Genomic DNA, 14490 nt, shown 5'->3' with positions numbered 1-14490 from the left:
GAAGAAAGCAGCGCCTGCCGGGGGCCGGGGAGGCAGCCAAGGTGCCTCGGCTACTGGATGTCAGCTCTCTGAGCAAAGGCTCTCATAGTCATGTGTTCAAATCCTGGCTCTGCCTCTTGCTCACTGTGTGACCTTGATGAGTCACTTTGCCTCTGTGAGCCTTAGTTTCCTCATCTGTTAAATGGGGACAAGAATAGTGTCTCCTGGCGTTGTTAGGAATTGGTGAGGTCCTACACGCCGGCAAGGGCAGCGCTCCGTGATGGTGGTGGTGGTGGCCTCAGCAGAGTGATGCTGTCTGGACCACGGCCAGGCACAGCCTGGGCAGGCCGGAGAGGAGCTGGTCTCCATGGGATGGTTGAGCACCCTCAAGGTGCTTGGCTCCACCAGGCAGGCAGGGCCCTCGTGCAGCCTGGCCGGTGGGCCCACAGGCTCTCAGGGCTGGGTGGGTGAGCCCTGGTGTCGCGAGACCATGGGTGTCCTCATGATCTCTGTTGCAGGGGAACCCTAGCCCTTCAGAGGGCACAGAGGGGCAGGCTGGGAAGTGGCCTAGGCCCCTGACCCTATGTCACTCTGCCCTATACTCCTGAGCCCACAGACCCGGTGCCCCCATCCTCCATAAGGCCTCTCAGAGTCCCTGGGGACTCCCTGAGGGGAAGGGAGGAAAGCCCTGGGTGGGGTTGCCCAAAATGTGACTGTCCATTCCTACTGCCCGCCTGGCCCAGAGTAGACCCTCACTGAACGCCTGCTGAGCATGTGAATGGATGAATTAAGAGCCTGCCACTGCCACCAACTGGCTGTGTGACCCTGGGTCAGTCTCTTGCCCTCTGTGTGTGTCAGTGTTCCAATTTGTAAAACAAGCTGGATCGTCCCAGAGGTCCCTTCCAGCTCCCACCCAGGTCTCTACCACCTAGTTGCCCTCCCCCAATCCCAATGGGGGGAATAAAATGGGCCACACAAGAGGATGCCGAAGTGGTCTTTAATTGTAGGGGGTGGAGGGTGGTGAGCACAGAGGCTGCTGTCCCGACTGCGAGGAGGAGTCTCTGGGAGGGCCCCTTCTGGCTGCGCTCAGGCTGTCACTCTGCTTGGGGCATGGCTGCACCTTTCCCAGATGGAGATGCTACAAGGGACACTGGGCACCGATCTGGAACGAGACCAAGCCATCAGACACTGCTGCCCAAACTCTTCCCTACAATCCCCTGCAGGGTCTAAGGCCTTGAAGAGGGGGCTGGCACCTGTGGTTTGGGGTTTGTCTCTGGCACCTGGCCCTGACTTATCCTCTGCCCCTTACTCTCCTCTCCCCTCACCTTAGGAACAATGGCAGATGTGAAAAGACTGATCAGACGCCAAGACTGGAGCCAGGGTTCAGGGCTCAGTATAGGATCAGGATCATGGATCAGTCTGAGATCAAGGTCAGGGCTCAGTCTGTGACTGATGTCATTGCTCAGTAAATCACTGAAGTCAAAGCTCAGTCTGTGATCAGGATCCAGGCTCAGTCTGGGTGTGCGAAAGAGGCTCAGGGTGCAGAATGTGACCAGGAACAGGGCTCAGGCTGGGGCCAGGGTCACAGCTCAGTCTACAACCAAGATTAGGGCTCAGCCTGCTGCTAAAAAAAGAAGAGAAGCTGAGCCTTGCTTTGGCTTCACCACAGGTGCCTGTGGAGGAGACTCATCCTCTGTGTGGGGTACACACCACCCCTTACCTTCAGGTGGACATCACCCACAGTCCTCCTCATCTCCCTCCTCAGACATCGTTAAGCAGCTAGTTTTCCTTTTGAAATTTATCTGAATAATAAAAAAATAAATAGCAGGCCTCAGTCTCCAATAGAAACCAGACCCTGATGGCCGCCACTTTCCAGTGGGTCAGTCTGACAGCCGTGGAACCTCAGGCATGTCAGTCCACCTCTTTGAGCCTCAATTTGTTCATCTGTAAAATGGGTATAATGATGGTACCCACCCCACAGAGTTGTTGTGAGGATCCAATGGGATGGCATATGCAAAGCACAGAGTGATTGCCCGAGGAACTGATCAGTGGCTATTTCCATAGAAGGGCCACCTCCAGGACCCTGACACTTACCCCACTTCTATTGCTCCAGCATCCCCAGCAACCCCAGCCTTGCCTAGAGACCCAAAGGCCAAAGAAAGCCCCCCCTACAGCTGGAGGAGAAGCCACAGTTTCTCATAAAGAGGGAAAGAGAAGGGCAGGTGTTTACTAGTAATGCCTACTGGATATTAGGCTCTATGCTTCTTCTTTTAATCCACTCATCACCCTCCAATGTTTACAGTCTTGGTTCACCCAGGAGGAAACTGAGGCTCAGACAGGCAGAGCCACTTGAATAAGGCCCCACAGTTGCTAAATAGCAGAGCCAGGATTTGAACCCAGATCTGGCCCATCTTCTTTCTCACATCGTTCTGCCAGGCAGGTTCTGTGGATTTAAAGAGGGAGGATGGTAGAGAGCTCACAGAGGCCCACAGAACGCCCTCAGTCCTGTCACATTCTCCCAACTTGCTCAGATGCTGGGTCTTCCTGCTTCTCCAGGGTCCCCTGACCACACCTGCTGTGGGGTGGGCACAGGGTGCATGCCTGCCCTTGGAAGGCTGCAGAGGGAAAGCACCCCCGGTCCCCAGGCTGTGACTTACCAATAATGTCCTGAACAATATGCACATCCAGAGTGGAAAGTAAGGTGTGGATCAGTGGGCACACCTGTGGGGGAGTGAAAGAGTGAGAAAGAGAGAGGGAGGGAGGGAGGGAGGGAGAGGAGAGGAGGGCCAGGACCAGGAAGGAGGGCAGATCATTATCAGCTGGGGCCAAACTGCCAGCCACCCACCAAGATCCCACAACCTTTGACCCTTAGGATTCTAGAACAATAGAAACCTAGAAGTCCAAAACTGGAGAGCCATAGGATGCTAGAATTCTAAATCCTTAGAATATTGGAATCCTAGAAACTTGAGAATCTAGAGTGTTAACATCCCAGAACCTTACACTCTTAGAAACCTTGAACTTTGGAACCCCGGAATTTTAAGCAATCAAATGGGGCCCTGGGAACCGTAGAGCAGAGAGTTTCTCACTGTGTGTGTGTACAATTCCCTGAGGATCACTTTAAAATGCACATTCTGATTCAGCAGGTCTGGGGGGCTGCGGGGGGCGGGGCGGGCAGACTGAGAGGTCGCATTTCTAACCAGCTCCCAGGTGAGGCCCCAGGGCTGCTGGGCAGAGGACCATATTCTGAGTCGTGAGGCTCCAGTCACCTGAAGGATTTTTCTTTCCTAACCCCGGATTCCCAGCCCCCTTCCAGAATGACTGATTCAGACTCTCTGGATCGAGTAAAAATGGTTTTGTATGATGCATAGATGAAAATACCAGTTTTACAGGTCTGTGTTTATGTTTTAAATTAATTGTATAAATGATATTCATTTCTAAATTATGGTAGAGATACAGTTTTCTTTTTAAAATACATGAATTTAGGGGCACCTGGGTGGCTCCGTCGTTAAGCATCTGCCTTTGGCTCAGGTCATGATCCCGGGGTCCTGGGATCAAGCCCCGCATCAGACTCCCTGCTCAGCGGGATGCCTGCTTCTCCCTCTCCCTCTCCCCCTGCTTGTGTTCCCTCTCTCGCTGTGTCTCTCTGTCAAATAAATAAATAAAATCTTTAAAATACATGATTTAAAGAAGCTTATGTAGAATTGTATTGTTTAAAGGAGGAACACATTAGCTAAAAAGGCATATCCGGGGTAGGTAGACACGGGGAATGGCCCAAGTCTGGGACCCAGTGATTTCAGCTAATGTCAGGCCCCTGCTCTGCCCTCCCTCTCCCCAGGCTGAGTATAGGGGCACAGGTTCCAGCTGACAGCCCGATGAGGAGTTTGCGCCTCAGAAGAAAAGGCGCCCAGAGAGTACAGTTCGGTTGTGAATGGCACACCTGCCTCCCCTCCCCCGCAGGCATGGCTCTGGGCCCCGAGAAGTGGAGGACTCATATCCTTCTCTACCAGGTGGGACACGGTCTTTGTCAGGAAGTTGCTCACGGTGTTCACAGCCTTCTCCATCAGAGTATTGTGGCTGGAAAAGAGTGGATAAAGCCTAGTTCGTGGACAGAACGGCCACGCAGCGGGGGCTGGGGGGGTGGGAGGTGGCGGAGCACCTTGAAATCAGGTAAACCCGGGGACACCGCAATGCCTTTCTAACCACAGACAGAGCCTCTATTCAGGGGTGCCCCACTTCTGGCCAGAGGCTCACCTCAACCTGTGAGAGTCTCATCACAACCTTAAGATCCCACTCTTTCATTCGACACCTATCTACAGATCACCACCTGCATGCCAGGCATTGATTACGCTGAGGACCCGGGGATGGGCAAAGCGCAGGCAGCTCCTCACCTGGTACCTAAACGTGACACAGGTCTTGCTAAAGGCTGGCTCCTTCCCACCTTCAGCTCTCAGCATGACTGACACCTCCTCAGGGCAGCCCTCCCTGACTGCTTGCCTAAGGGAGGGCTTTATATCATATAGTCCTGTTACATGCACTGCTCTGCTTAGGGCTCATCATAAGCTGACATTTTCCTTGAGGGCTCTTTACTGATGGCCTGGATACTTGTCTGTCTGCCCTTCCCTCAGGACAATAAACTCCAGGAAAACAGGGTCCTGGTCGGTTGTCACCAATAAATTCTCCAGAGCTCAGAGCCTATTTGTAACATAGCAGGTGCTCAAACATTATTGGCTGAAGGAAGGACTGAAGTAAACATAGAATTAAATATAGGATGATGGGGCGCCTGGGTGGCTCGGTCAGGTAAGTGTCTGCCTTTGGCTCAGGTCGTGATCCCAAGGTCCTGGGATCGAGCTCAGAGGGGAGCCTGCTTCTCCCTTTCCCTCTGCCCCTCCCACCCCCACTCATTCTCTCTCTCTCTCAAATAAAATCTTTGAAGAAAGAAAATAAAATGACAGCTTGTGACAAGTACTTTGAAGGCCAAGAGTAGACGATTTTGAGGGAGAATAGGATGAACCTTTTTTAGAACCTGAAGGTTGAGAAGTACGTGGAGGTGAGGGGAACGGTGTTCTAGGAGGCCGGAAGAGCGTGTGCACAGGTCTGGAGGTGGGGAAGAACTTAAGTTTGAGGCCCAGAGCAAAGGCCAGGGTGTCTGCAGCAGAGTGAGCGAGGACAAGAGTGCGGTGATAGGAGGGTGGGGCCAGATCCCGCTGAGCCCAGACAGCAGTGGGGAGTGCTTGGGCTGAGAGGGCTTAGGCACCAGAGTGGAAGGCCATTTCACAGATGTGGACACTGAGACCCAGAGCAGCAGGATGAATTTCCTGGGGCTGCCGACAAGGCAGTATCCAGCAGGGCTCAGGCCCGTCCATTTATATTCCAGCCTTCCCCAGTAACATCGGGCAGTAGAGCCTTTCTTTGGTTTGGCAAGCTGTGATCAAATCCCTTGAGGGAGTAGAGTGGAGTGACCTCTGCTCATGGCCCTCAGGGCTGAGAGCCGAGAACCCAACCTTGTTTCCCCCAAAGCCAACCTGCCCCGGGCCTTCGACTTCTAGACCATTCTCCTCCAACAGCCGCCTCCAGGGTCACCCCTCCTCCCCTCACCCTCTTCCTCCACCAGACCTGCCCTTGCAAGCACATTGTTTAAGAAGTAGATTTTTTGTGGATTGACAGGGATCAGTGATTTAAATGGAGAGGATTCAATTTGCAATATCTCGTTTCGGGAATTTTCCAGTGAATTGAGGACTCTCTAGGGACAATTTGAAATTAGAGCTCATGGTAAGCATTTACTTCTCCTCCTCCTCCCACATGGAGGCAAGAAGAAAAATACAATTTATTATTTTTATTACGGTTATTGAGGGATATAATATAATGATAAAGGGGTCAATTTTTCAAGAAGCAGTAACAATCCTAAATGTGCTACACCTAACACCAGCGCTTCAGAAAGCAGGAAGCAGAACTGACAGAGCGGCCCGGTGATCAGAGGCCAACACTCCTGTCTCAGGAATGGAGAGAACAGGAAGTCAAAGTCAGCATGGATGTTATTCTCACCGAGCCCTGAGTGTGTGCCAGGCTCTGTGCTAAACACTCGTATTTTCCCAGATGGTCGGCTCAACAGCCGGTGAGGAGACATTATTGTCACCTTCAGGTTACAGATGGGAAAACTGAGGCTCAGAGGGGCTAGGTTGGTCACAAAGTTCTAAGTCGGTAGCTGCTATTTGAACCAAGGTCTGTCTAACTCCAAAGCTACGCTCTTTTGCCACATTGTGCCCCCTCAGGACAGGAATAGGGCTGAAGCCAGGGGATCCCCAACTCCTCTGAGAGCCCGGCTCTGCTGAGACAGACCAGCCTTACCTGTCCGGCACGGTGAGTGAGATGCTGTCTGGATCACCGCTGCATTTTCCTATGATCACTCCGGGGGCACAGTCTGGGCATCGGTTGCAACTCTGACATCAGTCAGGAGGTCCAAAGAGGCCTTCAGGTTGACCACCTGGCCAATGACAGGCCTGTAGGAAATAAGATTCCCAGTGAACAGAGGTCTAGAAGGCCCACTAGGGTTCCTCCGCCTGTGTGGATCTTTAACTCTCCAGCTTGTCTATGGATAATGTCAGCATCGTCTGGATTCCTAATTAACATGTACGTTAAGGGCTTCTTCGCCTGGCCACACGGATTTGGTTCGTATGACAGTTTTATAGAGCACCACCCTAATAATGAAAGTAATAATAATAGTTGACATTTATTGAGGGCAAATTATACGTTAGGCATTTCTAAAAAGCATTTTTTTCGGGACACCTGGGTGGCTCAGTGGGTTAAGCGTCCGACTCTTGATTTCGGCTCAGGTCATGATCTCAGAATCCTGAGATTGAGCCCCATGTGGGGCTCCCCACTCAGCGGGGACTCTGCTTGAGATTCTCTCTCCCTCTCCTTCTGATCCTCCCACTCCCTTCTCTCTGTCTCTCTAAAACACATAAATCTTTGAAAAAAAAACCATTTTTCCTGGATTAATCCATGTCAACATTATAGCAATACCATGAGGTAGAAGTACTATTGTTATCTTTTTTTTTTTTAAAGATTTTATTTATTTATTTGAGAGAGAGAATGAGCACATGAGAAGGGGGAGGGTCAGAGGGAGAAGCAGACTCCCCGCCGAGCAGGGAGCCCGATGCGGGACTCGATCCAGGGACTCCAGGATCACGACCTGAGCCGAAGGCAGTCGCTTAACCAACTGAGCCCCCCAGGCGCCCCATTATTGTTATCTTTATTTTCAAAATGGGGAAACATTGGTATAGAGAGGTTAAGTAACCATCCCAAGATCTCGTAGCTAATGAATGATGGAATCCCCGTGTCCTCAATTTATCTTCTTCCACACATGCTCATTTTCCTATCTCTCTATCTCTTTTAAAGTAATTAAAATACTTTAAAATTACGTTTTTCACACATGCCCTTCATTATATACTGTGTACTACTATCTGTGTTTAGCTATAATGGTCACTGCTATTTAAAGAGAATCTCAAGAGACGAAATAATGCTGGAGGAAATTTTGCCAGAGTTATAAACGCTCATGTCTTCTCAGGTTTTCAAATTTTACAATTAGATAAATGTTACGATTTCAGAAACACTTCATGGAGGATTCTTTCCAAAGAGACTTGATTATGGCCAAAGTTCATTAGAACATTTTAAAGCTTCAGATTTTAGAGCTGGAAAGCCCCCTTCATGTACAGATTGGGAGACTGAGGCCCAAGGCCACACGGTAGCATGGGAAAGAGCCCGATTCTGCTTTGGAGATCCATTGGCCATGGTGCACAGCCTCTCCCAAATCCCAGATTCTAATGCCTACTCACAGGGCCAGGGTGACATTAGCGACGATGGGGACCCTTATGTTAATGACTTCACCATCAGGAGTCAGTTCAACTTTGATTTTCAGGATGCGGTAGTTAATGATGTTCAACCTGTGCAAAACCCACAGTTTCCCTTTGTCATTCCCCATGCCAGCCATGGGCTGACATTCTCTACACCAGCATCAGGCTGAGCATTTGGGCCTCACCAGCCTTGCCTTCTTTGGCCTTCACAGTACCCCTGTGCAGAGGTTTTATCCTCTCCATGTTATGGCCTGGCATACGGAGGCTCAGTCAGATGTAATTTCCCACAGAGATTCCAGGGAGAAATAAGTGCCAGAGTCAGAATCTGAACCCAGAACCCTTTGATTCCAAACCTCCTCATGTGGAGCCAGCTGTGTGGTATGAACTCGTCTTCTCTATCCTGAGGGGATTCAGACTTTTATCCTCAGCTATATTTGGAGAAGAAAGACTTACTCCTTGGAAAAGGGACCTCAGGCACCAGCAAACAGGTGGAGGTAAGGATTAAGAGGCTCTTTACCCTGATCCTAAAATTACATAATATGGAAGCCCAAACCCATGAGATGCCCAGATTGGCCCTGCAGCCCTGCGTCTAATTTTTTTTTTTTTGCACACTTAAAATTGGTGAAGTTTATTTTGTTTCTTTTACTTCAATAAAACTGACAAAAATTAAAAAAAAAAGAGCTGTTAGCTTGATAAAGGGACACCTACCAAAACAAAAAAAATACAAAAACTATAAAATTTCTTGAGTAGCACTGTTGTATATCAACTCCTATTTCATCTCCTGCTGCAGCAACCATTTCCATGCTGCTTTTTTTTTATTCTTATGTTAATCCCCATACATTACATCATTAGTTTTAGATGAAGTGTTCCATGATTCATTGTTTGTGTATAACACCCAGTGCTCCATGCAGAATGTGCCCTCCTCAATACCCATCATCAGGCTAACCCATCCTCCCACCACCCCCCCCAGAACCCTGTTTGTTTTTCAGAGTCCATCGTCTCTCATGGTTTGTCTACCCCTCTGACTTCCCCCGCTTCATTCTTCCCCTCCCGCTACCTTCTTCTTCTTCTTTTTTTTTTTTCTTAACATATATTGCATTATTTGTTTCAGAGGTACAGATCTGGGATTCAACAGTCTTGCACAATTCACAGCGCTTACCAGAGCACATACCCTCCCCAGTGTCTATCACCCAGTCACCCCATCCCTCCCACCCCACCCCCCACTCCAGCAACCCTCAGTTTGTTTCCTACAATTAAGAATTCCTCATATCAGTGAGATCATATGATACATGTCTTTCTCTGTTTGACTTATTTCACTCAACATAATACCCTCCAGTTCCATCCACGTCGTTGCAAATGGCAAGGTCTCATTCCTTTTGATGGCTGCATAATATTCCATTGTATATATATACCACATCTTCTTTATCCATTCATCTGTCGATGGACATCTTGGCTCTTTCCACAGTTTGGCTATTGTGGACATTGCTGCTATAAACATCGGGGTGCACGTACCCCTTCGGATCCCTACTTTTGTATCTTTGGGGTAAATACCCAGTAGTGGAATTGCTGGATCATATGGTAGCTCTATTTTCAACTTTTTGAGGAACCTCCACACAGTTTTCCAGAGTGGCTGCACCAGCTTGCATTCCCACCAACAGTGTAGGAGGGTTCCCCTTTCTCCCCTGCGTCTAATTTGCTCAAGCTCTGATGAACCTGGCCTCAGACCACCTTGACTCTGTGGGGAGGAATAAGGTTTATCAAACTTTTTGACTTTGACCTTAAATTCACCTCCCCAAAGATGTGTTTTCCCTTTTCTTGGAGCAAAGATCTCCACCTAGAAGCGTCAACTCACCCCAAAGTCTCATCCTTAGCTGGAGTGATCTTAGAAAGAGCATCGTTCACCAAGTTACTCATTTCCTGCACCTTCTCCTAGGCCAGGAGCCAAGCCTTGGATTTCTGAAGCTTCCCCAAGTTGGCGGTCAGTTTCTGAACGACAGCTGACAAAAACAATTGCCATTTAGTGTTGTCCATCACTTATGGAACAGTGACCATGTACCAGACACTCGGTAAGACTATTTGCCTATGTTATTTCATTTACTCTTCATAACAACCCAAATGAGGCAGATATTGTTATTATCTGCATTTTCAGATGAGGAAATAAAAGATCAAAAGGTTAAGAAATGTGCCTAAAGTCATGCGGCTGGGGAGCCTTTGTTCCTTCCATGCTGCCTTCATACTAATATATACTCATCGTTCATAAACAAAGCAATCAATCAATTAACCAGGCAATTCATATTGCTTGTACACCAGCTTCTAGTAGTGACTTGAGGGGGTTGTCTATTGCTCTAAATGAGATGTTCACGCAAGTTTGAAGAACTAGGTCAAACAAAATGAGAGAATAAGAAATAGAAAATCTAGAATCAAGCAAAAAGTATGGTTCCAACTCATAAAAGTGGCAAATGGGAGTCCCAGGATGACAGCTTTGCAGCAGGCCCTGAGAGCAATAATTCATACAGGGGTATGAAAACGAAGTGTCTTAATGGAAGGGCTCCAGAGAAAAGAGGGATTAGATAGACATGGCAGATATAGAACAGTGCATATGCAAAGAATTAAGGATATGTGTATAGAAAATAATTCAAGTGAAAAACAAGGCAATTATTAACTCAAGGAAAAACAAAGGCTGTACAAGAGAAGAAATGTAACTATGGTTCTGCAACTTGGCTCTACAATCAATGGTATCTACCTAGTTATAATGATATAAGAAACAGAGACTACCAATTTCAATAAAAGTATTTTTGGTCCTATAACTCATTAGGTGACCTTGATCCAGACACTTCTGTTTCTGAACTCAGTTTTCTCAGCAGTGAAATTAGAGAGTGGGTCCCTTCTATACCTTTGAAGCTCTAAACCCTGACAAGGTTTGAAAGGTAGCCATTTATAGCATTTAGCATTATAGCACTTACTTCCTCCTATAATGTTTCAAGAAAATGAAAAGAAAGCCAAATTCTTTTAAGAAATCAGAATGAAAAAGAGACATGATTAAATATAAAGCTAGGTAGCTTTAAAGCTACCTAGGCTTAGGTATAGCTAATTTCCTTAATTTCCAATGAATTAATACATATCAATAAGAAAATTGAACAACCTAGCAGAAGAATGTGCTATGAATATGATCAAAATATTTATGCTAAAATATATAAATAGCTAATAAAATATGAAAAACCGAGTGAATTCTTTCATAATTAGAGAAATGCAAAGTGAAATGAGTTATAATCTTTTATCTATGAGATTAGCAAAACTTTTAAGTTGCCCATAGCAGTGCTATCAAGAGAGTAGAAAAAAAAGACACTCTCCCAAGACTTTTGGAGAGAATGTTAATGTAGGGAATTATTTGTCAACATCTCCTATAATTGAAAATGTGCATACCTTTTGAACTTTTGAAATCTCAGTTTTAGGATTTTATCCTCTGCAGATATTAGGAAAAAATGTGCCATGATATAATGTATAAGAGGATATTCGTTTGAGCATTGCTTGTTCCCTGAAAAATAAGTGAATGAACCAGAAACTGAACAGCCACCTTTCTCAGTAAACCACCCATAAAGAGCAGCCCCTGGTGGCAGCCTCTGGTAATGCAGACATAGCATTCAGGAGGCAAGCTCCTAGGTGCCACTGATCATCACTTGTTGACTCACATTCAAGTGTATTGTCAATGGTCTCAAGTCCTTTCTCAACAGCAGGTTTCAGCTTGTTCACAACATTATAAAGGTCGTCGCCAAGATTTCCAAAAAGAGATGCTGAGGTCCCGGTGAGCAGACCGCATAAGAGAACAAGTTTCCAAAGCTGAAGCATCTTGTCTTGACACCTGGACAGTCATAGGACGAAGAGAGAATCACCCAGAGGGAAAAGGAATCTTCAATAAGCACCTGTCTCTCTTACACTTCACATTCCTTTAAGATAAATGTGGTTTGCTTCTGTTTTATAGATGGACAACTCAGGTCAGAAACCTAGAGCAACTTGTCCGGAGACACACAGCCAGTGAGTGGAGGAGCTGAAATTTGAAAAGTCACACTTAGCTCCAAGTCTGTGCTCTTTACACAAAAGTCCTTTGCACATGTTGGCTCCTCTGCCTGGAACATCTTTCCTTGTCTTTGCAATTTTACCTAAGTCATTTCCTACCGACTCTCCAGCTTCAGTAAGATATCATGCCCTCTGTAAATCCCACCCTGGACCCCTTCCCTTCCCAGAGTCGAGGTTAGGGGCTCCCACCACACCATCCTGCTGTCTTGGTCCTCTGATCAGGGTTCTAGGTGCCAGTTAGTGATGACTTGTCTGCTTTTCTCACCAGGCTGTGAGCCCCTGGGGGAGGGACTACAACTGACTTTACTGTTCACTCTCCAGCCCCCAGTAAAAAACCTGGGCCTAGTACGGTACAATAAATATATATTCGCTGAATAAAAGTATGAACAAACAAATGGGCACCATGTCATGACCCTGCATTGCTCATCGGTTTGATGCTCCTTCTAATATAATCTATCTCTTAATATCCTATATTCAAAATATTAGCTAATTCAAGTGGCCCCATCCTTCTGCCTCTTGCCCCCAAAACATTCTGAAGATCACCAGATCTTCTTTCCCCTGCCTTCGGGGGGAAAGACCACCACTCACAGGTTTGGAGGAGAGTGTTCATAAATCCTTGCTCCTCTGTACGGTCTCCTGGGATTCTGCTGGGTGTGGGTGGCCCTTATATGGTGGTGACAGCGTTCTTGCTGCCTAAGGAGCCATATTACCTCCTCTGCTGCTTCACTGGCCCGGCTCACATGAGGACAGGACCTCGCCACAGCCTCAAGGGCCCCCTTTTGCTGAAGCATTTGAGGGACGCCCCAAGTCTGGTGTACACCGGGCTAAATCTACCAAAGTGGGGAGTAACCAGGCCCCCTTCTTCCTGAGGCTCTCCAGATCCCACTCTCGACAGTGGTGTGGAATTCTTGAACAAGCACATATACACGTGTATGCTCACACATACACCACATGTGTGTATGAACAAGATGGCACAAGCTAGACTCCTATGAAGAACACGATACGTATCCCTGCCTGCAATGAGAACTTCTTACAGAACCGCAGAGATCATGTTACCACTGTTCTGAATGAAAGAGCTCACTCCCCACAAAGGGGGATTTGGGTCTCCACAGATTGCCTGGGTCTGTTTTGTTCTTTAAAGCCTTTAGATACAATTATCTGGCAAAACCTACTGGAGAATGAAGCCAATACTAAGGAAATGAGAAAATATATCATTTGAGCGCCTAGATCCAACTGTGCCTGAAGTCATTTATAGCCCAGGACTTTTCGGTGCAAATAAATTTCTTCTTCCCTCTTTTTTTGCTTAAGCCCATGTGAGTGGAACTCCTGCCACTCATACCCACAGCAGTCCCGACTCGGGCATTCATAGGCTCACACTGGCCTCCTCCCTTCTGATGGCTGCTAGAGGGTCACACGCTACACCGGAAACACTGCAGAGCCCGAAGCCAGAGAGAGCTTAGAGTGCATCAGTTTAACCTCCTTGCTGGGAAGTTTGGGGAGCCTGTGGCCCATAAAAGGAGAAGGTCTCGTCCAGGGCTGCACAGTGACCTTGGGCCCTGCTTCTCTTCCTTTTTTATTGTATATCTTTCAGTTTTGTTGGAATTTTCGACTTTGGGCAGTAGCCTTACAAAAAAGATTAAACAAAATGACTTAGGAAGCACGTATACCATACAGGCACTTGAGTCCCGCCCCCAGCTAATTTGGGCCAGGGTCTCTGGGAGCCCCAGGGGTGGTCTGTGTCCCGGCACACAAATGGAAACCACTGGACTGAAGGACCCAAAGGTGCCCTGTGCCTTGAGTCCTATGAGCTGTGACCCTACCGCAACCTCCGGAGCCCCAGCTCAGCCTGGACATGACCCTTACAACCTTACACTCAGGTGCACCGCACTCTACAGTGTAGCCTGACCGTCCTGCCGAAGCTGAGACCCATAAGAGCGGACTATTGCGAATAACAACTGCCATTTATTTGGCACCTACTCTGTACCAGCTGCTTCTGCTTCATCTTGGTTCAGCCCCTCAGCAACCCCGCAGAGCCTGTTACTGCCCTGTCTTTCAGATGAGGAGCATGGGGCTCACAAGGGAAGGGCCACTTGCTGGAAGCCACGCTGCGGACAGGAAGGGGCAGGGCTGGGAGGTAGTTACCCCAAGTCTGGGAGCTGGCCAACTGAGAGTGGCTGCCCCAGGCGTGGCCTCCCGGGGAAGGTGGCCATGCTGCCCCGTGCCCAGCAGGTGCAGGGAAGAGCCCCCAGCTGCTGTGTGCCTGGCGCTGGGCTTGAGCTGTAGGGGCACTTTCGCCAGGCAGTCCTCACAACAACCCCCTGAAGGAGGCTTGGAGAGCCCCCTCACCCGTGGAGGAAACTGAAGCCCAGAGAAAGGGGATGGCTTGGCCAGGCCTTACACAAACAGGAGCTGGGTGTTTGGGTCCCCAGGGAAGGTCCTCCCACCCCCGTGACACTAAGGCCAGCTGGCGGGGCAGGAGAGGCTTTGAGCTTGAATGTCCTGTTTATCACCTCGGCCTCTGCTGTTTGAGTTGGTTGTAACCCCTGCTGCATTGGGCCCGTGTCAACCCGGAACCGGCCACAGTCAA

At 48.3% G+C, this 14490-nt stretch overlaps 1 protein-coding gene across 1 annotated transcript; it reads right to left on the bottom strand.

Annotated features, from left to right (window-relative positions):
- Positions 1–2069: 2069 nt before the first annotated feature.
- Positions 2070–11675, bottom strand: BPIFA2 (BPI fold containing family A member 2). The gene is given in 7 exon segments (XM_035005623.1): positions 2070–2116; positions 2637–2702; positions 3974–4053; positions 6384–6476; positions 7812–7919; positions 9682–9826; positions 11519–11675. Coding segments are annotated over 7 exon segments (696 nt in total).
- Between the last annotated feature and the right edge of the window lie 2815 nt (positions 11676–14490).

The sequence above is a fragment of the Mirounga leonina genome, unplaced genomic scaffold (assembly GCF_011800145.1).
Source record: "Mirounga leonina isolate KUSES-001 unplaced genomic scaffold, KU_Mleo_1.0 Mir_150, whole genome shotgun sequence".
NCBI classification, from domain to species: Eukaryota; Metazoa; Chordata; class Mammalia; order Carnivora; family Phocidae; genus Mirounga; species Mirounga leonina.
The sequence above is the reverse complement of the archived record's forward strand: the minus strand, read 5'-3'. Positions and strand labels throughout refer to the sequence as shown.